The following is a 27,460-nucleotide window of genomic DNA, read 5'->3' as shown; positions in this document are numbered from 1 at the left end:
TATTAGTTGGTCAGTCGGGGGGGGTTAGGGGTCTGGTGGTTGGGTGGTGGGTGTCAGGTGGTCATTGAGGACCATTGGTTGGTCAGTGGGCAGGTGGATGTTGGGGGATTGGGGGTCAATTGGTCAGTGGGGGTTGGGTCGGGTTGTCAGTGGAGGAGAGTGGCTGGTCAGTGGGGCTTGGGGTCATGTGGTATGTTGTGGGGGTTGGGTGGTCAGTGTGGGGGTCAGGCGGTTAGTGGGATGTTGGGTGGTCAGTGGGTGGGAGTTGGGTGGCCAGTGGGGTGGTCAGGTGGTCCGTGTGGGGGTAGGGATCAGGCAGTTGGGTGGGGAGTGTTAGTTGGTCAGTGATCAGGGTCAGGTGGCCATTAGATTGTTGGGGTAGTTGGGTGTCCTATGGTGGGGTCAGGGTTGTAGTCATGGAGTGTCTTGGGGGTGAGGGACTAGTGGGGGTGGGGGTGGGGGCATAGGGGTAGTTGTGGTCTCCTTTAGGGGGTCGGGGGAGTCTATTAGGTGGGGCGGGGCAGGGGTCAGTACTATAGTTACCCAGGAGTTAGAAGTGTTTTTAATTCTTCTAACTTTCCTGGGTAACTATTCTGGTAAAATAGTCGAAACCATCGGCAATTTACGGTTTATATCGTGGTTTCGGATGGTACTGATTGCAGGCTAATTGCCCAAAGGAAGTTTGAACTTCCCAGGCAATTGCTGTGCAATCCTTACCTGGGGACTTCCGGTGGGCGGGAGGACATTTCTCCAGTGCATCTTTGGGGCACCCCCCCAGTTACAGCACCCTGGAGCTCAGAAGTTACGGGCCATTGATTCACCAATCCTATGCACTTATGTAATGGTAGCTAAACATGAACATGTATTATAAATAAATATACTTCTTTGGAAGGGGGAAATGTACCTTTCCAAGAAAGGGGGATGTTGTAATATGCCTTTAAGGGATATCAGCATGACATCACTGGAGGGGAAGTGTGACATGTGATTCAGCCTCAGTTTCACTTCAGCCTGGAGCAGAACATGCATGGCACACACACACACACACACACACACACAAACAGCAGGACACACACACACTGGGACACACACACTCACATACACATACACACACTGGGACACACACACACACACACAAACACACACACACACTGGGACACACACACTCACATACACACACCAGGACCACACACCCACATACATACATGCACACAACAGGAAACACACACACACACACACACAAAACACATACACACATGCCCACCAGGGCACACACACACACACACACACACACACATACTGGGGCACACACACAAAACACACACACACACCGGGGCACACACACACACACACACACACATCGACGCATACACTGACACACACACACCTCAAAACACACACACACGCACCAACACACACACACACACACACACTCCCGACACACACACACACCGGGACACACACACACACACACACACACACACATCGACGCATACACTGACACACACACACCTCAAAACACACACACACATACCAACACACACACACACACACACACACCGGGACACACACTGGTACACACACACACTGGGAGACACACACACACACATACACACACCGGGGCACACACACACATGCACACATCGACACACAAACACATACACACACAGCTCTGCTGCTGATGCCTTCAAGCTTTCTATCCGTGAATGTATGTTCTCGTGTGCCTAGTTTAAGTAAATGAACCCGCAACATGTTTACACAATCCCTTATGAGTGATTGGTGCCTTTATATCATTATAGAAACACTCCCACCATCTCGTCCCAACACTGAAAGAGGTCACACCAGCACTGGCAGGGCCAAAGGTTTTCAGCGAGCTCAATGCCAGAAATGGCGACTGAAATGTGAAGATGCTGAATCTTCGCTGTTGACAATATCCAACACGCCCTTTGGTCAGTACAAATTTCTGCATCTACCTTTTGGCCTTAGAGTGAGCCAGGGTGTGTTCCAGCAGAAAATAGACGAGGAATACAGGGGATGCAAAGGAGCGGTCAGCATAGCTGATGATATCCAGATCTACAGTGTAGACAGAAAAGATCATGGCTACCATCTACATGAAGCCAATGGGAGAACCAGGAAATCAGGGATCAGGCTAAATGCAAACGAATGTATTGTGAAAGTGACAGAATCCCGTTCTTCAGAATGGTGTACACACCTGACAGACTCAAGCTGAGTCCTGAAAAGGTCATGGCTATCCCTGGGACAGAAGCCCCAAGAGATGAGGGAGAGTTGAGAAGTTTCCTTGACTAGATCCAATACATGAGCACCTTCATACCGCATGTCAGAGCACACGGCAAATCTGAGGGAGCTGATAAAAGAAGATGTAAATTTCCAGTGGTCAGAGCCACATGGCAGGAGTTGTAACAAACTGAAAAAGGTAATATGTCAGGAGACAAGTCTGTCATTAAATGGCAGAGAGAAACCAGTCACTCTGCAAGTGGATACTTCTACAAAAGGATTGGGATCAGCACTAGTATAAATGGGGAAACCAATATCACTCGCATCCAAAACTCCAACCTCAGCTGAGACCAGGTATGTCAACACAGAAAGAGAGTTTTTGGTATGGATGTGAGATGTTCCATACATACTTCTAAGGGAGAAAGTTCATAGTGGAGAGTGATCATCGTCCACTGCAGCAGATCCACAAGAAGGATCTGTGTAAAGCACCAACAAGACTTCAGAGGTTACCCTTAAGGTTTCAGAGTTAAAATTTCACTCTGAAATACAAGCCAGGAAGAGAAATGGTGCTGGCAGGCAGCCTATCTCAGTTGTCACCACAGGAGAAACACAAGATCGAAGATCTAAATGCAAAGATCCATCACCAAGTGAATGTAACACCACCCAAACTGAGTCAAATTAGAAACCAGCAAAGAGGAGGAGTTACAGATCTCCTTCAGCAAGTGATCCAAAGATGGCCTGATAAGATACAGTAAACACAGCCATAATACAGCAGTACTGGTCTACCAGAGATGACATCTCACCGGAAGGTAGTGTTCTGCCAGCCAGATCCAGAACAATCTTCCCCAAAACGGTGCAGGGAGAACTTCTCCAGAGGATACATGAAGGACACATGGGAATGAGCAAGTGTAAGCTCAGAGCCACATCAGCTGGGTACTGGATAGGCAAATACAAAGACATTTAAAATATGGTGTCTACATGCAATGTATGCCAGAAACAGAAGCACACAGCCGGAAGGCAGGGCAATAGCTACTGAAGTGTCACCCAGACCATGGCAAACTGTGGGAGCCGATTTATTCACACACAATCAGGAATGGTCTCTCTTAGTCACAGACTACTACTCAAAGTTTCCTTTGATCCGGAGGATGAAAGACTTGAAAGTGACAACAATCCTCTCAGACGTATGAGTTGTGTTTGCTGAGCAAGGAATTCCTGAGAGATTAATATGTGACAACGGCACCCAGTTCACATCCAGGCAAGTGAAGGAATTCGCTGAACAGAATGGGTTCAACTCATCACCACATTATCCCCGAGGACACGGGGTTATAGAAAGACACATCCAGACAGTCAAAAGAACCCCAGCAAAATGTCAAGAAACAAAGACACAAACCTTACCTTATTATCACTCCGATCCACACCGCTCAGGGCCAACATGAAATCGCCTGCAGAAAAACTACTGGAAAAAAGACTCTGCCAAGCAAAATACATCCTCTAAGTGACCAGGAGGAAGTGAGACAACATCTCATTGAGACACAGGAAAGAGGAGGTCAGCGCTTCAACAAACATCCTAAATCCTTGCCTAAGCTGTTGAAAGGACAGAGTGTACGTGTGCAAGATCCAGTCATGAAAGCCTAGAGCCCAGCTGAAGCCCAGACACCGAGTCCACACGTAACTGAGACTGAAATTGGTAAACAAATGAGGAGAACCAGGGTCCATATTCAGCCTGCACCAGAGCTGGAAAAACAAAAAAGACCATCAGCAACACCAGAAACCTCAACATCCAGAGAGACAACATTAACAACAGCACCAGAAAACGAGACAACATTAACAACAGCAAGCACAACTCCTGCAACACCAAGGACAAGATGCACAACATGACAGTTAACTGCCAAGCATTGTTTGGAATTTAAACCAGGCAGCTTGACGCTGACTGGTCAAGGCATTGCCCTGAGGAATGAACCAGTGAATGGCTGTCACTTATTTTGTTTAGCTGGAACGGGTGTGAAGTGTGTACATGTTCTTTCTGTCTACAAGGAGCAGGACCCTGTGTATTAATATATGTAGCATCCAGTGTACACAAATGCTCCACACTATGAGCCCAACTGACAATCTTAAATTGGTTGTCAGCGTAATTCTTAGCACATTGAGGATTATTTAGCAAATGTTGTCCAATCGCAGAATCACATCTAATGTTGGACACTGTGTTTTGTGTTTTGCAAGCATGGGCTGGTTGGCCATGGTCTGTACCCTGCCCGTTGCGAACAGCGGCTGGGGCATGCTGTTTGATACAATCCGCCAGTCTTTGGGACGTACGGCCTACATACCTAGCATCACACTGGCACTGAAATTCATACACTACATTACTCATTTGTGTGATAGGCAGAACATCTTTTTGGCTTGACGGCAACATCCTGTTAGTGGCGAATACCACTCGTGTTGCTGCTGCATAGTAACAGTATGAAACAGCTAGCTTCACCTGTTACTCAAATTTTTGAGATACCTTGCCCTTATAATCTGGGATAATCTGAGGTAGACTGGGCACTTTTCAGGGCCGAAAGTGATGGCCTTGGGCCCATTCATGAGTTTGCGCGATATACAGTGTGAAACGATCTGATCAGGGCAGCCATTGCAGCAGTTGCAGGACTGCAGTGGTTCAAGAAGGGAGCTCACAGCCATGTTCTCAAGGGCAATTAGGATGGGCAATAAATGCTGGCCCGGCCAGCAAAACCCACATCCCATGAATGAATAAAACAAAATTATGCTGCAGGATGTCTTTGATGTGCCCTATTTCAGCATCTAGCTTGCATGGTGAGCAAATTCCTCAGTCCCTACTTACGAGGTTACTATTAGGCCAATCTTATAGTGCAAGGAATTGTGAGCCCCAATGCTTGTGTTGACCAGTGAAGGTAGGGTTGTCAGTCAGGTTTGCAGTGATCCAACAGTGACAGGTGATCTCCTGACCAATCAGTGGCAAGAAGAACCCCAGATCCAGCAGTGACATGAAGACCTCTAGATCCAGCAGCGATAAGAAGATCTCCTGATCCATCAGTGACAGGAAAATCTATAGATCCAACATTCACAGGAATATCTCCGGATCCAGCAGTGACAGGAAAATCTCCAGATCAATCAGTGACAGGAAGATCTCCAGATCCAACAGTGAGAGGAAGATCTCCTGATCTAGCAGGGAACGGGTGATCTCCACATCCAACAGGGACAGGAAGACCTCCAGATCCAGCAGTAACAAGAAGATCTCCAGATCCAACAGGGACAGGAAGATCTCCAGATACAACAGGGACAGGAAGATCTTCAGATCCAGCAATGAGAGAAAGGTCTCCTGATCCATCAGTGACAGGAAAATCTACAGATCTAACAGCAACAGGAATATCTCCAAATCCAGTAGTGACAGGAAAATCTCCTGATCAGTCAGTGACAGGAAGATCTCCCAATCAATCAGTGACGGGAAAATCTCCTGATCCAGCAGTAACAGGTGGATGTCCAGATCCAAGAGTAACAGGAAGATCCTCTGATCTAGCAATGACGGGACGATCTCCATATCCAACAGTGACAGAAAGATCTCCAGATCCAACAGGGACAGGAAGATCTCCAGATCCAATGCTGACAGTGAGAGGAGGATCCCCGATCTAGCAGGGAAAGGGTGATTTCTGGATCCAACAGTGACAGGAAGATCTTAAGATCAAACAGTGACTGGAAGGTCTCCAGTTCCAACAGTGACAGGAAGATCTCCTGATCTAACAGTGACATGATGATCTCCTGATCTAGCAGTGGCAGGAAGATCTCCAGATCCAATGTTGACAGGAAGATCTCCAGATCCAACAGTGACAGGAAGATTTCCTGATCTAACAGTGACATGATGATCTCCTGATCTAGCAGTGGCAGGAAGATCTCCAGATCCAATGTTGACAGGAAGATCTCCAGGTCCAACAGTGACAGGAAGATCTCCTGATCGAACAGGAACTGGATGATCTCCAGATCCAACAGTGAGAGGAGATTTCCTGACCCAGCTCTGACAGGACGATCTCCAGATCCAACAGTTAAGGTAGATCTCCAGGTCCAACAGTGACAGGAAGATCTCCTGTTCTAATAATGAGAGGAAGATCTTCTAATCCAGCAGGGAAAGGGCGACCTACAGATCCAACAGTGACAGGAAGATGTCCAGATTCATCAGTGACAGGAAGATATCCTGATCTAACAGTGACAGGAAGATCTTCTGTTCCAAATGGGACAGAATGATCTCCTGATCCATCAGTGAGAGGAGATTTCCAGATCTAGCAGTGAGAGGAAGGTCTCCAGATCCACAGGGACAAGAAGACCTCCAGATCCAGCAGCAACAGGGTGATCTCCTGATCCAACAGTTACAGGGAGATCTCCAAATCTAGCAGTGGCGGGTAGATCTCCTAATCGATTTGGAGCAGACATTCTCGACAGCGGATTGTTGGATTCCCACCGAGGAGCAATAAAATGCCACAATACTTGTTTCTCCCACTAGTGCACTGCTTATGAGGATATGATTATTAGGAACAGGCTGTTTGGATATAGCCAATCACCATACACTAGACCAGAATCAGTAAAGCACAGGTGAATACAATAGGTCAGTACTTGTTTGAGCTGAGAGAGAGTGAGGTGTAGTGAGGGTATTGATGTTTGATGGAGGTACACAGAAAAGGAACGGAATAATGTTGTACCAGGCTCGACCCCAACACCTCCAAATCATTTCCCTGCGTAAACTTCCTTGGGCTCTCCTGCCCTGATTAACCTGGAACCACCAGCTTCAACCTTCAGGTTTCCTTTAGATCCAGGCACTTCTCAAAAAATGTCAGCCTCTGTTGGACGTACAATTCTAATGTCAAAGGTTCAATCCGTGGCCTGCAGTGATGGGAGTTCACCCTCCCACACTGTAGGAACAGTCAGTTAAAAATCCACGTGGAAAGTCTGAACAGAGTTGGACTTGCACTAACCTTCATTGATGGAACTTGCAGAAATTAAACTAAGTTTTTAGAAATCAGTTTGGTAAAGCAGGGAGGAGACAAAAAGAATTTGATTGTCATTTAATTAAAGTTGCTGGGAAAAGGTGTAACAGGAGCAAGTTTACTTTAATATAACAAATTACAAATAGACTGTCATGTTCACAGCAAAATCCTGTAAAGTACATTTGTAAAAATATAAAAATAACCGAATACTGGTGAAGAAATGTTTGTAACCCGGTAGATAAATGACGTGCGATATGATTTAAACCCAGCTGTGACTCAGGAACCTTGGCCATTCGAAACTCTCTCGAATTCAGTTTCCCTGCTGGGGATTACAATGTGGACAGGCGATTGAGACTGTGATGCAGTCGGGATCAGGACCAGGTGACTGAAAGATCGGAATCAGCGCTGGATAGTTAGGGAGAAGTGCCTTTTCCAAATCTCGCTCACTCCCTCTCTGTGTCCCAAACACTGTGGCATGCTTTCCCCTCTAATTTTCTGATCCCACCTTTCTGCTCCCCCCGCACCCCCCTCACCACCACCACCCCCACCACTTTCTCTGCCACCCTCTATCTCCCTCCCTTCCTCTCTCCAACCTCTCTTGCTCGGTCTCCACTAGCAGAAATCCAGGCACATTGCTCATTATAAACTCTGGAGTCTGCTATTTCCTTTCCTCAGGATATTGTTGTCCTATGGCCCTGCTCACTCTGCACACACACTCTTTAAATCATACCTTGAGAGCTTAAAATCTCTGTAATTACTGAGGTAAAGAGAAGATTCTTAGCTGGTCAAGAATAGATTCCATTTCACCAGGGGTCCCATAAAGTTGCAAAGGGCCAACAGGGGGATTCCCATGGGAATCTACCCTCTAATCTTTAGCAGCAGTGAGGAGGCTGAGTGGTGTTTAGCTGCTCTTGGTGAGAATACTGGGAGTAAACCTGGCTTCAGGTAGCACTAGAGAGTGAGCCTGAGATATGACTAAAGTGGAGGGGGCTCCCGAAGTTCGGGAAACTCTGGCATCACTTTAGAAGATCCAGCTCTGGTAGATGTAAGATTTGGCTTTACTGAGGCATTTGAGTCTGTCGAAAGTGAAGGTGAATTCAGGCATTGACCTCAGAACACTGCCTGGGGGAGGCCAAAGATAATTCCAGAAAGCATTTTGAGGGATTAGGGGGAAGAATTTGTACCACGGTAACGAAGTAACCAGATTCTACAGATATACGGTGACAGAATTACAGAGAAATGTGTCAATGTAAATGTTAGAACTACAGAAGATCACAGGACAGGTGTTGGCAAATCCCATATCCCTAATCCCACTGCCCCACTCCCTTCCCATAGCCCTGTATCAATCCCCAAACTAATCCCACTGCCCCGCTCTCTCCCCCTAGCCCTGTATCAATCCCCAAACTAATCCCACTGCCCTGCTCCCTCCCCATAGCCCTGTATCAATTCCAAACTAATCCCACTGCTCCACTCTCTCCCCATAGCCCTGTATCAATCCCAAATTAATCCCGCTGCCCCACTCTATCCTTGTAGCGCCTAGCCCTCGGCTCCAACTAGTAATCCAATTTTCTGTTAATCGATGCTATAGTCTCTGAGTGCACCACTCTGCGCAGCAGGCCATTGCTCTAACAACTAATGACCTCTCTCCAAAATCTCTTTGTGATCATTTTAAACCAATCGCTTGGTAATGAATCCCTAACCAGAGGAAACGGTCTTTCCCAAACAGCCTATTAAAACCTTTCTTCTTCTTAAAAACGCTGTTAAATCTCCTCCTGACAGTGGTGCCATTATCTTAAATCTTAGCTCAGAACGAGGGTGCCTAATCCAGGTGAATTTGTATCATTCACCCTCTGTGCTGGAGTATCCAAAATTGGACACAGATCACAAACTGTCATTTCATTAGATCTTTTTGTAAATTTGCGATTTTTTTCCTTACTCTTGCATTCTGGGTCTCAATTTATAAAACCCAGAATGCTGTTTGCCTTTTTGGTGGCTTATCTTCCTGTATTTATACTCTCAGGAAATTCTCTATTTGAACTCCTCGGTTTCTCGTGGTCCAAACCCTTCCATTCACTCCTATTCCATTTAAACACATTTTACTGGTGCCAAGGGTCTGCATGTTGATGAGCTGTCTGTATGAATGAGTATTTTCCTGGACCCTTCACCGTTTTTAACTTTATTAAACAATATCATGCTCCTCACCTTGTCCCTAAACTCATCAGAGATGTAACAGTAGATGAACGGGTCAATGCAGTTATTGAAGCTGCTGAGCACCAGGCAGATCATATAAATTAAATACAGGTTACTGCTGTCTGTGAGGTGATACTCTGAGTGATGGATAAGCAGGATTATGTTACTGGGAGTGAAACATACCAAATACACTATCAGCACTAACATCATGGTCCTAATAGCTTTCCCATATTGCTGTTCACTAACAATTAATGCTCGGATTATAGCCACATAGCAGAATATAGTAACAAAACACGGAGTGAGAAACCCAAACACAACCAAACACACAAAGTAATAAAAGAAATAACCAGACTGCAATTTTCTTGGCAAAACATCATGGCAGGTGGTGATGTTGAGCTCCTGGATTGGGTAGCTCTGCCTCTGGAGGAGAAAGGGTAACATGGAGATTACAACAAGAACCCAAATCACTGAGCAGGAACAAGCAGCAAAACAATTGTCCCTGAAACGCTTGGAGAGAAACGGATGGACCAGAGCGAAGTATCTGTCGATGCTGATGAAGGTGAGCAGCAGGATGGAGCAGTACATGTTCCCGTAGAAGAAGGCGGTCATTGTCCGACAGAGTCCCTCACCAAAGAGCCAGTCATTGCCCAGGAGGTGGTAGGAGATCTTGAACGGCAGCACCAGGATCAGGAGAAGGTCGGCAGTCGCCAAGTTGATCAGGAAGATGGTGGATGGCAACCACTGGATTTTGGTAATGAGATTGTACATGGCCATCCCATTGGTTGGAAGCCCAATGACAAAGATAATGATGTAAAGGGCGGGGATCAAGGCTGTGGTGATAGCACTGGTTAGGTGATGTTTGCCTGATTTATTTAAAACGTGCTTATAATTATTTGAGACCTTTGCTGGAACAGTGTCATGGGCTAAAGTTCTTCCAATGTCATTATCTCCTGAGATCTCTATACAGACAAAAGAAAACTGAAAGATTAGAATCACAGGTTGGTAATAGTCTCTAATATTTTGTAACCTTTTCAATGACTACATCCTGGCTCTACTTCTCTCTCTAAGTCTTTCGAACGTCTCGAGTCTCTTTTTATTGTTTTTCAATAGGAAAGTGAGAGCTTTGTCCATGTGACAAACCTTCGGCAAATAAAAACAAAGAGTTGGGGAAATGGGTGCTTTTACAATAGGGTGCACCCGAGGGATCTAGAATCATACAATGATACAGCGCAGAAAGAGACCATTCAGCCCATTGTACCTGTGCTAAGAACTGTGCTGTTTCCCATTGATAAAAACACAGGCATTGGAGGACAGGGGCTGAAATTACCAATAATACCAAACTGGAAGGGAGAAAGCTAAAGATCGCAAGAGAATAAGAACTGGTGAAGAGAGAGGAGAGAGTGCAGAGAGACAGACCAGCAGAGTGTGGCAGGAGCCATTCAATAATACTCTCTACTGCTCTCCAGCCTGAGAAGCAACCATTCAATAATACTCTCTTTGTTCCTTAACCAATTTCAGATCCAGAATGTCACTGCTGCTTCACCACATCTATAGCAGAAATAAGAGATGGCAGTGACAAAGAGAAACTCAGAATATTTGTGCTCTGGATAGTTATTTTATTATAATATAATGGTTAGAGTATATAGGTCTTTCAGAAGGTAAATACTCACAGATTGTTCAGACTACTAGTTGAATGAGCGAGATTGGGGCAGAGATTCAGAACTTTCTCAAAAAGAAGAAAGACGGAAAATAGATGAAAAGTATCTACTGAGGCAGAAAGGAGAGCTCAGATTTAATCAAAAGCAGCACTGAGGGTGAGAGAAAACTCCAGCGATTGGGACAGAGAGTCGGAGTGGGAATTCACTCCTTCAGATTCTCCAACGATTGTGACCGGGATTGTACAAGATACACCAATTCTAATGAAGGCAGACACGCCCAAAGCAGAAAACAGACACTGGGAAATGTCCCCAAAAGCTAAGAATCGAATAATAGGCCAGGGTTAGCACCACACTGCATGACCAGGTACACAACAGGGTTAGATGCAGAGTAAAGCTCCTTCTACACTGTGCCCATCAAACACTCCCAGGGCAGGTACAGCTCGGGGATGGATACAGCTTAAAGATGCCTCTACACTGTCCCCATCAAACACTCCCAGGGCAGGTACAGCAAGCGGTTAGAGACAGATAAAAGCTCCCTCAGCTCTGTTCCCATCATATATTCCTAGACTAGGTACAGCCCCGGTTTAGATACGGAATAAACCTCCCTCTACACTGTCCTCATCAAACACTCCCAGAACAGGTACAGCACAAGGTTAGATACAAAGTAAATCTCCCGCTACACTGTCCCCATCTAACACATCCAGGACAGGTACAGCATGGGGTTACATAAAGAGTAAATCTCCCTCTACACTGTCCGCATCTAACACCACCAGGACATGTGCAGAACAGGGTTAGATACAAAGCAAATCTCCTTCTACACTGTCCACATCAAACACTCCCAGGACAGGTACAGCACGGTGTTAGTTACAGAGTAAAGCTCCCTCTCCACTGTCCGCATCAAACACACCCAGGGCAGGTACTGCACGAGGTTAGATACAGAGTAAAGCTCCCTCTCCACTGTCCGCATCAAACACACCCAGGGCAGGTACAGCACGGGGTTAGATACAGAGTAAAGCTTCCTCTACACTGTCCCCATCAAACACACCCAGGGCAGGTACTGCACGGGGTTAGATACAATATAAAGCTCCCTCTACACAGTCCGCATCAAACACTTCCAGGACAGATACAGCATGGGGTTAGATACAGAGTAAAGCTCCCTCACAGTGTCCCATAAAACACTCCCAGGGCAGTTACAGCAAGTGGTTAGATACAGATAAAAGCTCCTTCAACTCTGTTCCCATCATATATTCCTAGACAAGGTATAGCTCGGGGTTAGATACGGAATAAATCTCCCTCTACGCTGACCCCATCAAACACTGCCAGGACAGGTACAGCACAGGGTTAGGCACAGTGTGAAGCTCCCTCAAAATCTTCCCATCAAACACTCCCAGAACATGTACTGCACAGGGTTCGATGAAGAGTAAAGCTCCCTCTACGCTGTCCCCATCAAACACTCCCAGAACAGGTACAGCACGGGGTTAGATACAGAGTAAAGCTCCCTCTACACTGTCCCCATCAAACTCTCCCAGGACAGGTACAGCACGGGGTTAGATACAGAGTAAAGCTCCCGCTACACTGTCCCCATCAAACACTCCCAGAACAGGTACAGCACGGGGTTAGATACATAGGAATGGTCCCTCTATAACTCTAAGATTGAGCACTTTGAAGCACTTCTGTGTTTTGATGCCGTTCAGGTAGACCACAGGTTGCTGCGAGGTAAATGTAGTGTTGAATTGTGAAAGTTTGCTCTGCTTCTCTGACCAGTCCTTGTCTGGTTCACACACAGCATTTGACAAACTCTGAGCTCCCAGCGGGAAGGCACAGGGCAAACATAAAGAGGAAGGATCATTTCTCTTCTCCACTGATTTGAATGCAAAAGTCCTAGTGCCTGGTCTAAAACTACGATGCGTATACTCTTACCTTCCTGTGCATGACAGAGACCTGCACATGAGAGCAGGAAAGCTGAGACAGCGAGTGCGTGGAACTTTCTGGTGAGGTCCATAGTGGCAGAGCAGCTTGTCCTCGGGACACGATCTGGCTCGAGATTAACTGATTCAAATGTCTTTGTTCGTGTCTCTCTGCTTTTGTTTTGGGAGTTTGCAACGAGACTGCATGAGACCTGTCACACTTAGATTAGGAGTCTGCGTCATTTTCAGGCGTTCACATTTCACTTTATCAAAGAGTTCCCAGCATGTTCAGTTACCCGCAGATTCCCTCATATTCTAATCAGGGAATAGCAGAGATGGGAAAATTACCTCACAAAGCTCTTGATTCTTACAGTTTCGTTTTTAAATTATTTTACACTGGGTATTTTTTTCAAAACAAAAAGTTAATGGTTTAAAACTGAGAAATGGGATAAGCGCAAAACCACATTTCCTGGTTAACTCTAACAGGCTGACCCATCAGTGGGCTCAGTTTGTAACAGGTTAGGTTTTGTGATGTGATACAGAACCTGAGTTACTCCATCAGGAGAACACCGAGGGAAACAATTGCAAATTTCCTGTTCTGAATGGCTGAGTCCCCACAGCACATTAGCCATGGAGGCACTGAGTACCTGTTGAGCTCCTTATTAGTCTGATTAATATCTCATACATGGAGTGAGTTCCAAGGTAAAGCTCTGGGTTGTGTTGATGACATTAGATGTAGGTGGATTACAGCGACTGATATGGGTGCAGCAAACTGGCTACAAAACAGGAAACAGGGGATCGGGGTGAAGGGGAGTTATTCAGACTGGCTAATGGTGGGAAATGCTGTTCACAAGGATTGGTGCTGGGATATTCATCATTTGCATGAAGATGGTGGTGTTGTGGTAATGTCACTGGACTAGTAATCTAGAGGCCCAGGCTAATACTCTGGGAATACGGGTTTGGATCCTGCCATTTAAATTCAATTAATAAAATCTGGAATGAAAAGCTACTCTCAGTAATGATAGCCACTGTCGGTTGTCGTAAAAACCCGTTTGGTTCACCAATGTCCTTTAGGGAAGGAAATCTGCCATCCTTACCTTGTATGGCCTACATGTGACTCCAGGCACACAGAAATATGGCTGACTCTTAAATGTCCCCTGAAATGGCCTAGCAGCCATTGAGTTTAAGAGCAATTAGGGATGGGAACAAATGCCGGCCTTGACAGCGGTGCCCACATCCCATGAAAGAATAAAAAACATAAAGAATTGAACTCTGGAATCAGAAATAAAATTTCAGACTCTGTGGGTAACAGGAGATTGGGGGTTGTAGTAAATACAGAGCATTGTGACAAAATACAGGAATACATTAATAAGCTTGCAGAATGGGTGTGAAGTTAGCAAGTGTGAGGGTGTGTAATTGGTAAGTGTAATTGGTTAAGTGTAATTGGTTAAGTGTGAGGTGGTGCATTTTGATAGGAAGAATATGGAAATAATAAACTCCTTGGAAATGGGGCTGAGGGATCTGGGAGTAGATTCACAAATCACTATCAGTAGCAATTCAGGTTAATTAAGTGTTCACCAATTGGGCCCCATTACTCCCTGACCACTTGGGCAGCTCCGATTTTCTTTGCCCCACCATTGGCTGCCATGCCGTTAGCTTCCTGGGCCCTAAGGGGCAGGTGGGGGTGGTGGTGGTAGTATAATGGAGTGTGTTCGACTAAGTCCCATTAAGGGTTAACTGTAATAGTCTGTGATGTCATGGAAGAAAGTGACATACCCTCGTGTGATATGAGAATCGAGGAGAGTATGCATGGTCAGAAGCTGGGTCAAAATCCTGGAACCCTAACAGCACTGTGGGTGTACCTACACCACATGGACTGCAGCAAGAGGGCAGCTCACCACCACCTTCTCAAGGGCAATTAGGGATGGACAATAAGTGCTGGCCTAGCCAGCGAAGCTCACATCCTGTGAATGAATAATAAAGAAGTTAGTGTTCGGTGTTCTCATAACTGTAAATATGTTACAATAAAGTTAGTGTTTTGCAACCAGCAGTCTTTGAGAACTTATTGAAGCCACTCTAACCCAACAACACAATGATATATTACAGTTAAAAGAAGCACTAGGAAAATCTCTACCTCTACCAGAGCACTTTGCAATAGCCACAGGCCTAAATCAGGCTGAGACATGGCCAAAGTGGTACAGGAAAGTCGCTCGATTTCACATCGCCCCGGGTCTCGCAGTGAAGCCAAGCTATAAGCGACTCAGTACACTTTTATACGCAATGGGCAACTGTGTGGTTGACACAAAAAACTACTGCGGATGCTGGAAATCCAAAACAAAAACAGAATTGCCTGGAAAAACTCAGCAGGTCTGGCAGCATCGGCGGAGAAGAAAAGAGTTGACGTTTCGAGTCCTCATGACCCTTCAACAGAGTTCTGCCGAAGGGTCATAAAGGACTCGAAACATCAACTCTTCTTCTCCGCCGATGCTGCCAGACCTGCTGAGTTTTTCCAGGTAATTCTGTTTTTGTGTGGTTGACATCCCATTTACCCTGAGGATCGATGAGGGTAAAGCTACATATGCTGAAATTATTGATGCATTGAGGACATATTTCAATCTCAACAAGAACACCATCGTGGAACATGCAAAGTTCAGTAAACGTACCCAGAGACAGGGGAAAGCACCAACACATTTATTAATGATTTACACTGATTAGCACTGTGAGTATGGTGATCTGAAAGAGAAGCTAATTCACGACAGAATAGTTGTTGGAGTAGTGAATGATGCATTATCGGATCATTTGCAGTCTCAAGATGACTTGACACTGGTGAAGGCAACTAATTCAATTAAGTTGATTAATCGAGATCAGGAGGCAATCAGTAGTCAGGGGAGAGAGAGAGAGGAACAGCCTGAATCCCAAAGTAACAGATACAGTTGAATTCGTCAAACATATAAAAGTGAAAATAGAGAGAAGGAGACATGTGCAACAAAAAAGCAATTAGTGGCAGCAAATTAGCTGTTGCTGGTGTAGCAGAGAAAGGCACAGGTGTGGGAATTGTCCCACCAAAGACGTACAATGCCATTGGTGTAAAAGGATGGGGCATTTTCAGGCAGCAGGAAAATCAGGCAGAACTCTCAAAAAGAGAAAGTTTTGAAAAGAAACAGAGTTATCAAGCTGAAGATTGCTACTGAAGGTGGATTGAAGTGAAAAAGTACATGGTGTGATGATCAGTGAGGGCACATGTCAGGGCTCACTCTTCTCTTTGATTGATTGTGACAGGAGTTTTGTAATTTATAGGCACGAAAGTTTTAATTCAATGCCTGCGCGTAACCATTGATGCACTGATAGCTTTGTAGCTTTATATAAAAGGGAGTGAGGGATAGACCGAATAATTACAGACTAGTCAGTCTGACCTTTAATGGGCAAATTATTGGAATCAATTCTAAGGGACAGGATAAACTGTCACTTAGAAAGGCACAGGTTAATCAAAGACAGTCAGTGTGGATTTGTCAAGGGAAGGTTGTATCTGACTACTTTGATTGAATTTTTTGAGGAAGTAATGAGGATTGATGAGGGTAGTGAGGTTGATGCAGTGTCCATGGATTTCAGCAAGGCTTTTGACAAGGTCCCACATGGCAGATTGGTTAAAAAAATAAAAGCCCATGGGATCCAGGGGAATGTAGCAAACTGGATACAAAATTGGCTCAGTGGCAGGAAACAAAGAGTAATTGTTGATGAATGTTTTTGTGACTGGAAGGCTGTTTCCAGTTGGGTTCCTCCAGGCTCAGTACTAGCTCCCCTGCTTTTTGTAGTATATATCAATGATTTGGACATAAATGTAGGGGGAATTATCAAGAAGTTTGCAGACGACACAAAAATTGGCCTTGTGGTTGATAGCGAGGAGCATTGCTGTAGACTGCAGGAAGATATCAATGGACTGGTCAGGTGGGCAGAAAAGTGGGAAATGGATTTCAACCCAGAGAAGTGAGAGGTGATGCATTTGGGGAGGTCAAAAAAGGCAAAGGATTACACAATAAATGGGAGTATAGTGAGAGGTGTAGAGGAAATGAGGGGCCTTGGAGTGAATGTCCACAAATCCCTGAAGGTAGCAGGACAGGTTGATAAGGTGGTTAACAAGGCATTTCGAATCCTTTCATTTATTAGCTAAGGCACAGAATATAAGAGCAAGGAGGTTATGCTGGGACTATATAAAACATTAGTTAGGCCACAATGTGAGTGCTGTGTGCAATTCTGGTCACCTCATTACAGAAAGGATGTAATTGCATTAGACAGAGGACAAAGGAGATTTACTAGGATGTTGCCAGGACTGGAAAATTGCAGCTTTGAGGAAAGATTGGATAGGCTGTGTTTGTTTTCCTTGGAACATGGGAGGCTGAGGGAAGATTTGATTGTGAGGGGCCTGGATAGAATGGATGGGAAGGGTCTATTTACTTTAACAGAGAGGTCAGTGACTAGGGGGCATAGATTTAAAGTGATTGATAGACAGATTAGAGGGGAGGTGAGGAAAGATTTTTTCACCCTGAAAGTTTATGAGGTCTAAAACTCACTGCCTGAAAGGGTGGTAGGGGCAGAAACCCTCAGCTGTCTAAAAGTTTTTATCTTTGTTTTTAAAAGATGTCTGGATGTGCATCTGAAGTGCCAGAAACCTGCAAGGCTATAGACCAAATGTTGGAAAGTGGGATTAGGCTGGGGGCGGGGGGGGGCTTGTTTTGTGGCTGGTGCAGATACGATGGGCCAAGTGGCCTCTTTCTGTGCCGTAAACTTTCTATGACTCTATGATTACAAAGAACTCAGTTTGACAGGCTTTCTTGAATTTAAACACAAAGGGGTTAATTTTTATTGTGCTAAAAACCCAGCCAGGTAAAGATATAAAGATAGTTAAAAAGGTATACACAAATCCCGACCTTCGCAACACACACACACACACACACACAAGCATGCAAAATTACAAATTATACAGTAGGAGGTTAATTTTTGACCAAGTTAAAATTCAATGCTAAAAGGTAAAAAACAGAGAGTTTACTGATTATGAGTCCTTCGCTGGTATTGGTGGCCAATGCAGGTTTTTTTTCTATGGTGGTCTTGAAATTCCAATAGCGTTGAGGCTGATATGAACTGCAATTCCTGGAGACTGTCTTTTTTTAGACATAATCCGTCTTTTCCAAAAGTCAATGATTTTGCATCTGATGTTCCTTTTTCTGGAAGTTCTGTTTCTCTGTGATGGATTCTAAATTGTAACAGAGATAGGGTCTTGAACTTGAGAGAGAAGGAAGAGAGAGATGGTACTGCTGCTCCATTGAGAGGTTTCTTCCAGACTGTCCTTAAAACCAAGATGTTGTAGTAAAATACATTTCAAATTTGTTATACTGGTAACATGACCTCTCTCCGCATAATGATTTCAGAAGGTAATTGATTAGCTCATACCAGGACAGACGGTGGCCATTGTTTTATGGGCTAGGTGATTAGTTTTTTTTTAAATCACTTATGAACATTTCATTCTTTCCTGTGTTGAGCTAGGAAGAATGCCTACATAGCCATTGTCCCAGTAGACTTTCTGTCTCTGTTTAAAAGGCAGCTTTATAGAAATGCAAATGGTGAGATCCAGTACAGTTTCAATTCATCTTCAAAGTAATTCTTGACATTAGCGGGTATGAAATTCTACAGGAGGTTGCCTTTCCATGTCTTAATTGTAATCCGCATTGGAAACTTCCAGAAACTGACCAATTTGTAATACCAGGTGTGTCAGGTGACCTGTGTCAGCCATCTTAAATCAGTGTCTTTGCTTGCCTTTTTAACAGTGTTTTTAAAGCAGTTCAATATGTATTTGATCATGGAACAGTTACAGCACAGAAAGAGGCCATTCAGCACATTGTGTCTGTGCTGGCTGAAAAAGGAAAAAACTAGCTGCTCGTTTTAATCCCACCTTCCAGTACCTGGTCCGTAGCCTTGCAAGTTACAGCACTTCAGATGCAGATCCAGGTATCTTTTAAATTAGTTGAGGGTTTCTGCCTCAACCACCAAACCAGGCAGTGAATTCCAAACACCCACCACCCTCTCGGTGAAGAGGTTTTTCCTCATGCACCCTCTAATCCTTCTCCCAATCACTTTAAATCTGTGGCCCCTGGTAACTGACTTCTCTGCTAGGGCATCCCTGTCTACTTTATCTTGGCCCCACATAATCTTGTACACCTCAATCAGGTCACCCCTTAGCCTCCTCTGCTCTAAAGAAAAGAACCCCAGCCTATCCAATCTTTCCTCATAGCTGCAATCTTCAAGCCCTGGCAACATTCTTGTAAATCTCCTCTGTACTCTCCAGAGCAATTATGTCCTTCCTGTAATGTGGTGACCAGAACTGAACACAAAATTCCCGCTGCTCTGAATTTGTCCTATCTGAATCTGCCCTCAGGTTCCCATCCCCCTGCCAATCTAGTTTAAACCCTCCCCAAAGACACTAGCAAATCTCCCTGCAAGGACATTTGTCCTGGTCCTATTCAGGTGTAGACCATCCAGCTTGTACAGATCCCACCTTCCCCAGAGCTGACTCCAATGCCCCAGAACACAGAAGCCCTCCCTCCTGCACCATCCCTCCAGTCACGCATTGATCTGGTGTATTTTCCTATTTCCAGACTCACTACCTTTGAGGTCCTGTTTGCTAATCTTTTTCCTACCTCTCTGAACTCAGCCTGCAGGACCTCATCCCTTTTTCTACCGATATCGATGGTACCAATGTGAACCACAACCTCTGGATGTGCACCCTCACTCCCCAGAATGCTCTGAAGCCATTTGGTGATATCCATGACCCTTGCACCAGGGAGGCAACATACCACCCTGGAACCACATCTGCGACCACAGAAGAGCCTGTCTGTTCCCCTAACTATAGAATCCCATACCACTATTGCTCTCCTCTCTTTTCTCCCCCTTCCCCGCACAGCTGAGCCACCCATAGTGCTCTGGTCATGACTCTCGCTGCTCTCTCCAGAGGAACCCTCTCCCCATTGGCACTCAGAACTGAGTACCTGTTAGATAGTGGGATGTACTGGAGGATCTGCTGCACTACCTGCCTTGCCTTTCTCGTCTGTCTGGCGTCCGCCCAGTCCCTCTCTGCCTGCTCTTTCATAAGCTACGTTCTGAAACGTGCTATCCACGTAGCTCTCATCCCCGCGAATGCTCCCCAGTGACACCAGCTGCTCCTCGAGTTCCAAGATACAACACACGGGTTTTTCCATTTGGTGGCACTTTCTGCACATGTAGTTGTCCAGGACACAGGTAGCATCCTGGACTCCCCACATGGAACAGGATGTGCACTCGACAGGTATGAGCAGCCCTGCTATGCCTCAAATTATTTATTTACTGCACCGAGCTTAGAATTTAAGTAAACACAATAAAATGTTAAACAAAAACAGAATTACCTGGAAAAACTCAGCAGGTCTGGTAGCATCGGCGGAGAAGAAATCAGTTAACGTTTCGAGCCTTCATGGCCCTTCGGCAGAACTGAAGCATAGTTAGGAGAAGGGAGAAATATAAACTGGTTTAAGGTGGGGGGGGGGGGGGGGCGGGGGGGAAGAGAGAAGTTGAGGGTGTGGTGATTGTGGAGATAAGCAGTGATAGGAGCAGATAATCAAAAGATGTCACAGACAAAAGGATCAAAGAGGTGTTGAAGGTGGTGATATTTGTCTAAGAAAAGTGCTAATTAAGAATGGAAGACAGGATACTCAAAGTACAGCTCTAGTGGGGGTGGGGTGGAAAGACTAACAAGGTTTTAGTTTTAGATTTAAAAATAATGGAAATAGGTGGGGAAAGAAGAATCTATATAAATTATTGAAAAAAAAGGGGGGGGGGGAGAAACGGGGTGGGGATGGGGGGAGGGGGAGTTTAAGATCTAAAGTTGTTGAATTCAATATTCAGCCCGGAAGGCTGTAAAGTGCCTAGTCGGAAGATGAGGTGCTGTTCCTCCAGTTTGCGTTGGGCAAAATGGAGGAACAGCACCTCATCTTCCGACTAGGCACTTTACAGCCTTCCGGGCTGAATATTGAATTCAACAACTTTAGATCTTAAACTCCCCCTCCCCCCATCCCCACCCCGTTTCTCCCCCCCCCCCTTTTTTTTCAATAATTTATATAGATTCTTCTTTCCCCACCTATTTCCATTATTTTTAAATCTAAAACTAAAACCTTGTTAGTCTGTCCACCCCATCCCCACTAGAGCTGTACTTTGAGTATCCTGTCTTCCATTCTTAATTAGCACTTTTCTTAGACAAATATCACCACCTTCAACACCTCTTTGATCCTTTTGTCTGTGACATCTTTTGATTATCTGCTCCTATCACTGCTTATCTCCACAATCACCACACCCTCAACTTCTCTCTTTCCCCCCCCCCCCACCCCCACCTTAAACCAGTTTATATTTCTCCCTTCTCCTAACTATGCTTCAGTTCTGCCGAAGGGCCATGAAGGCTCGAAACGTTACATGATTTCTTCTCCGCCGATGCTGCCAGACCTGCTGAGTTTTTCCAGGTAATTCTGTTTTTGTTTTGGATTTCCAGCATCCGCAGTAGCTTTTAGCTTTTTGTTTTTAACAATAAAATGTTAATTAACTCTCGCTCTGTCCTCATGCCGGTATTTTTTCAAAGCCCCGATTCTCGATGGAACTCTCCCTCTGACCTCGTACAGGCTTATTTCAAATCCTCCACAGCAAAATCTAATTTGCTAACCATAGCTGTTTTTATCTTCTTGTATTTACTGCTTTTTTGTGTTGCTGCTTTAAGGTAGTAACTTTTTGTATTGCTCAGGCTGCAGTTGCTCGGGGACAGTTGACTTCCCTCTGTTTTTTCTGAGTTCTTGTTGCTGGGCAGATCTTTGAAAAAACTTTGCAGGTGCTGTATTTTGCAGCAAGTGTATCAGTGCCAGTACAGAGTGTTTTTTGTACTGACCCGCACCTGCTGTGGGCTTGGAAACTTCGTTATGCGTCTGTTTTAGTTTGGGAGAAAAACTGCTCTCTTTATTTAAAATGAGCGTTTGAAGCTATTTCCCTTTGAGTTTAGAATGCTTATAAAAACTCAGATTTCAGCATTTCCAAAATGCTTAGAAGGATTGTAGTCACAGCCTGTGCTGCATTTCACTGGTATTGCTGTTTATTATCCTCTGGCCCCTAAGTTTTCTTTTTATAAGAACCTTTAAAACCGCAGCAATCTCTTCAGGGGTCTTGCAATGGACGTCCACTCGCTCTGGTGGATTCCTCAATTTCCAAGTCTGCACTGAAGCTTCTTCAACTTATTCTTCAAGTTTTCTTCCTAGGTGCTTGTCTCGTCGGTTGAAATTAAAGATTCATACCATACACGTCACATCATTGTGACAATAGTCACACATCAGAGGCAGTGATAACATCATTGATAGAGATTTTCATCGTCCATGGAACAGCATAGGATAAAAAGGAGCAGGAGTAGGCCATTTGGCCCATCAAGCCTGCTCCACCATTCAAACAGATCATGGCTGACCGTCTACCTCTACACCACTTTTCCCACTATCCCCATTTCCTTTGATGTCATTAGTCTCCTGTAATCTATCGATTTCTGTCTTGAACATGCTGAATGACTAAACTTCCATAGCCCTCTGGGGTAGAGAATTGCAAAGATTCACCACCCTCTGAGTGAAGAAATCTCTCCTCATTTCAGTCTTAAATGGCCGGCCACTTATTCTCAGACCATGTCCCCTGGTTCTAAACTCACCGGTCAGGGGAAACATCCTATTCACATCCAGCCTGTCATGCCCTGTAAGAATGTTGTAAATTTCAATGAGATCACCCCTCATTCTAGAGAATACAGACCCAGTTTCCTCAATCTCTCCTCATAAGACAATCCTACCATTCCAGGGATCAGTCTGGTGAACCTCCATTGCATTCCCTCTATGGCAAGTATATCCTTCCTTGGATAAGGAGACCAAAACTGTACACAATACTCCAGGTGCCGTCTCACAAAGGATCTATACAATTGCAGCAAGACATCTTTGTCCTGTACTCAAATCCCCTCGTGATGAAGGGAAACATATCATTTGTCTTCCGAGTTGCTTGTTTCACCTGCATCTAACTTTTAGTGACTCATGAACAAGGACATCATGGTCCCTTTGTACATCAACACTTCCTAATCTCTCACCATTTATTAAATACTTTGCCTTTCTGTTTTTTCTACCAAAGTGGATAACCTCACACTTATTCACATTATATTCCATCTGCCATGTTCTAGCCCATTCACTTAGCCTGTCCAAGTCCTCCTTGCATCCTCCTCACAGCTCACATTCCCACCAAGTTTTGTGTCATCAGCAAATTTTGGAAATATTACATTTGGTTCCCACATCCAAATCATTGATATGGATTGTGAACAGCTGTGGCCCCAGCACTGATCCTTGCGGTACCCCATTAGCCACAGCCTGCCATCCTGAGAATTATTCCCACTCTCTGTTTTCTGTCTGTTAACCAATTCTCAATCCATACGAGTATATTTTCCCCAACCCCATGTGCTCTAATTTTATTTACTGACCTCCTGTGTGGGATCTTATCAAAAGCCTTCTGAAAATCCAAATACACCACATCCACTGGTTCTCCTTTATCTATGCTACAAGTAACATCCAAAAAGCTCCAACAGACATGTCCAAAATGATTTCCCTTTCATAAATCCATGTTGACTTTGCCCAATTTTACCATCCTTTTCTAAGTGTCCAATTATCACATCCTTTATAATACATTCCAACATTTGCTTTACTACTGATGTCAAACTAACCGGTCTGTAATTCTCCGTTTTCTCTCCCCCTCCCTTTTTAAATAGTGGGGTTACATTTGCAGGAGATTCCTGTTATTGTGATATCAGATAATGGTCCACAATTCACAAATATAGAATTTCAAGAATTTGCAGAAACATTTGGATTTGTTCACACAAGTTCACCAAGATTTCCACAGGCTAATGGAGAAATGGAGAGAGATGTCCGAACTGGAAAGGCATTACTGAAAAGGAAAGAGAATTTTCAACTAGCACTCTTGAGTTACTGAACCTCACCCCTGCAGAATGAATTGGCTCCGTGTGAGTTACTAATGGGAAGGTGGCTGCAGACACAGATTCCTGCCCCTTCACATATATTGATGCCACAGTTCACAGGCGCCGACTTAGAGAAAGTACGAGAAAGAGAGAAAACATACTGAAGTAAACAGATGAAGCAGTATGATTGTCGTTACAGGACGAGGGTATGATCAGGTCTTCAACAGGGAGAATAGGTTTGGATCAGAGATGAATCGAGATTTGGAGAAATCCTCACACCTGAGATCCTTCATTGTCCAGACAGAACATGACACAAGAAGGATAAATAGAAGAGCTTTGATTGCTATTGAGCAGCAGAGTGAGGAACAGAGACCAGAGAAATCACATCTTCAGAAAGAAGATACCCAAAGCAGGTGATCCTGAACCATCCACTAGATTGAACTCTGTTCAACAGCATCCAGAGGACCAACAGCAGAACGAGAAGAGTCTGATTCCCTACACCGAGAGGAGAATGAGGTACAGTGGGCCCTAGTGAAGTTACCGCAATGCTTATTGGTGTAAGAGAAGGTGAGAATCTCAAAAAAAAGATCAGGAGGAAAGAGAGAGAAAAAAACAACTTTTACCTAAGAGAGCAAAAAGAGGCTAATTTCCTATGCGACTTCAAGACAATGAAAAGTTCAGAATGACGAGGAGACTGAAGTATTAGGTTCCCAGAAATGTCAGAGAATGTTGAAGTCTATTCAGAGACTTAGAGGGAGATGTAGTATAACGTAGTACATTAGACTAAGTCCCAGAAAGGGTTAACTGTGATATCATGGAAGGAAGTGATAGACACGCATGTGACCTGAGACTCATGGGGAGCAAACATGGTCAGAAGCTGGTGTAGGATGTTCTTATAACTGTAAACATGTTACAATAGAGTTAGTGTTTTGCAGCCAGCAGCCTTTGAGAATTTATTGAAACTACTCCAACCCAACAGAACAATAATATAGGGCTGGGGCAAGATGGGGGGGGGTGCAGTGCAGGATAGGGTGGGACAGGGTGTTATAGAGGGTGGTCTGGATGGGGGGTGTTATGGGGGGTGGTCAGGATGGGGGTGGGTGTTATAGGGGGTGCAGGTGGGGGGGTGGGGGTGGTACGCAGGGGAATTCATTCCTTTTCCGTTGCTTGCTTCTGTTTCTCAACATTGACTTGTCCACATCCAGCAGATGCTCACTGACTGACCCCAGTCACACTCTGTCTCTGCTCAGCACAGAGCCTCCACATTAGTTTGTGGCTTTGGAGGAGCTTCTGAAAATGGAGGAGAGGAAGACAGGAGCAGCAACCCCCGCACCCCCCCACAAACTTTCCCACCCACTCCTCCAAATCCCCATCACCACAGCCTCCCCCACCCACCTCCACGAACACCCATCCCCAAGCCCTTCCCACTCTCCCCCACTTCCCATAGCCTCCCAAAACCCCCCACACTCTCCGCTACCACCCATCCCCAAACATTGTTTTACCCGCCTGCCACGATGGTGGGTTTTCACACCATAATCGTCCCAAACCCGCCACATTCCTTATGCATTCCCAGAAAACAAGCTGTTTCCATGGTGGGTGGGCTCTCATTCTCCCACCATGCCATCACCTCACCGCTTCCTCACATTGGCGCCATATTTAAAGTCTAGCTGCGGGCACACATCTCAGTGCTTCCAGCCCATGACTACTGCAGGGAAGATGTCCACGAAAGGCAAAAGGACTGCAGCCCCCAGGTTTAGTGACACATCCCTCGGGTGCCAGTTGGATGCTGTGGGAACCCGCCGCAATTCCTCTACCCCTGCTCTGGCCACAGGATGCATAGCAGCATCATCAATCCAGCATGCCAGGTGGTGCCAGTGGTGGTCAGTGCCAATGCTGCACAGATGAGGTTGGCCATCCAATGCACATGAGTGATCTCATCCGTGCAGCCAGTGTATGGCAGCCATTATAGGGAGGCAATGGCGTAGTGATATTAACGCTGGACTAGCAATCCAGAGACCCAGGGTAATGCTCCGGGGACCTGGGTTCAAATCCCACCACAACAGATAGTGAAATTTGAATTTAATAAAAAATCTGGAATTAAAATGAACAGAACCAGGCATACCTAAAAATGAGGTGTCAACCTGCAGAAGCTACAACACAGGACTACTCGAGTGCCAAACACCATAAGCAGCAGGTGATAGACAGAGCTAAGCAATCACACAATCAACGAATCTGATCTAAGCTCTGCTACATCCAGTCGTGAATGGTGGTGGACAATTAAACAACTCACTGGAGGAGGAGGCTCTTAAAAATATCCCCATCCTCAATGATGGGGGAGCCCAGCACATCAGTGCAAAAGATGAGGCTGAAGCATTTGCTACAATCTTCAGCCAGAAGTGCTGAGTAGATGGTCCATCTTGGCCTCCTCTGGATTTCCGCAGCATCACAGATGCCAGTCTTCAGCCAATTCAATTCACTCCACATGATATCAAGAAACAGCTAAGGCACTGGATACTGCAAAGGCTATGGGGCCTGACAATATTCCAGCAACAATGCTGAAGACTTGTGCTTCAGAACTTGCTGCGGCCCTAGCCAAGCTGTTCCAGTACAGCTACATCACTGCTAGCATCTACCCGGCTATGTGTACACAAAAAGCAGGACAAATCCAACCTGCCCAATTACTGCTCCATCTGTCTACTCTCCATCATCAGTAAAGTGACGGAAGGTGTCATCAGCAGTGCTATCAAGCAGCACTTGCTTAACAATAACCTGCTCACTGATGCCCAGGTTAGGTTCTGCCAGGGCCACTCAGCTCCTGACCTCATTACAGCCTTGGCTGAAACATGGACAAAAGAGTAGAACTCCCGAGGTGAGGTGAGAATGACTGCCCTTGATATCAAGGCCACATTTGACTGAGTGTGGCATCAAGGAGCCCCAGCAAAACTGGAGTCAGTGGGAATTGGGGCGGGGGGGCGGAAACTCTCCACTGGTCGGAGTCATACCTAGCACAAAGGAAGATGGTTGTAGTTGTTGGAGGTCAGTCATCTCAGCTCCAGGACATCACTGCAGGAGTTCCTCAGAGTAGTGTCCTCGGCCCAACCATCTTAAGCTGCTTCAACAATGACCTTCCTTCCATCATGAGGTCAGAAGTGGAGATGTTCGCTGATGACTGCACAATGTTCAGCATTATTCATAACTCCTCAGATACTGAAGCGGTCCATGTCCAAATGCAGCAAGACCTGGACAATATCCAGGCTTGGGTTGACAAGTGGCAAGTAACATTCACGCCACACAATGTCAGGCAATGACCATCTCCAACAAGAGGGAATCTAGCCATCCCCCCTTGATGTTCAATGGCATTACCATCACTGAATCCCCCACTATCAACACCCTGAAGTTTACCATTGACCAGAAACTGAACTGGACAAGCCATATAAATAC

At 45.3% G+C, this 27,460-nt stretch overlaps 2 protein-coding genes across 2 annotated transcripts in view; one reads left to right on the top strand and one right to left on the bottom strand.

Annotated features, from left to right (window-relative positions):
• Positions 1-27,460, top strand: part of sac3d1 (SAC3 domain containing 1) — a 512,754-nt gene that overhangs the window by 202,938 nt on the left and 282,356 nt on the right. The window lies entirely within an intron of this gene.
• LOC144689069 (proteinase-activated receptor 3-like) lies at positions 7,461-13,171 on the bottom strand. The gene is made up of 3 exons (XM_078556216.1): positions 12,989-13,171; positions 8,635-10,369; positions 7,461-8,533 (listed from the first exon to the last, which is right to left on the bottom strand). The coding sequence occupies exons 1-2, from the start codon at positions 13,068-13,070 to the stop codon at positions 9,306-9,308; spliced, it is 1,146 nt and encodes a 381-aa protein (XP_078412342.1). The 5' UTR covers positions 13,071-13,171; the 3' UTR covers positions 7,461-8,533; positions 8,635-9,305.

Source organism: Cetorhinus maximus, chromosome 13, assembly GCF_964194155.1.
Source record: "Cetorhinus maximus chromosome 13, sCetMax3.hap1.1, whole genome shotgun sequence".
Classification (NCBI taxonomy): Eukaryota; Metazoa; Chordata; class Chondrichthyes; order Lamniformes; family Cetorhinidae; genus Cetorhinus; species Cetorhinus maximus.
The sequence above is the reverse complement of the archived record's forward strand: the minus strand, read 5'-3'. Positions and strand labels throughout refer to the sequence as shown.

Excerpts from the sequence above, each read along its gene's own strand:
- LOC144689069 (XM_078556216.1), bottom strand. The coding sequence starts at position 13,070 with ATGGACCTCACCAGAAAGTTCCACGCACTCGCTGTCTCAGCTTTCCTG. Across the intron at positions 10,370-12,988 it reads TCTCTGTCATGCACAGGAAG|AGATCTCAGGAGATAATGAC; the intron begins GTAAGAGTATAC and ends TTGTCTGTATAG.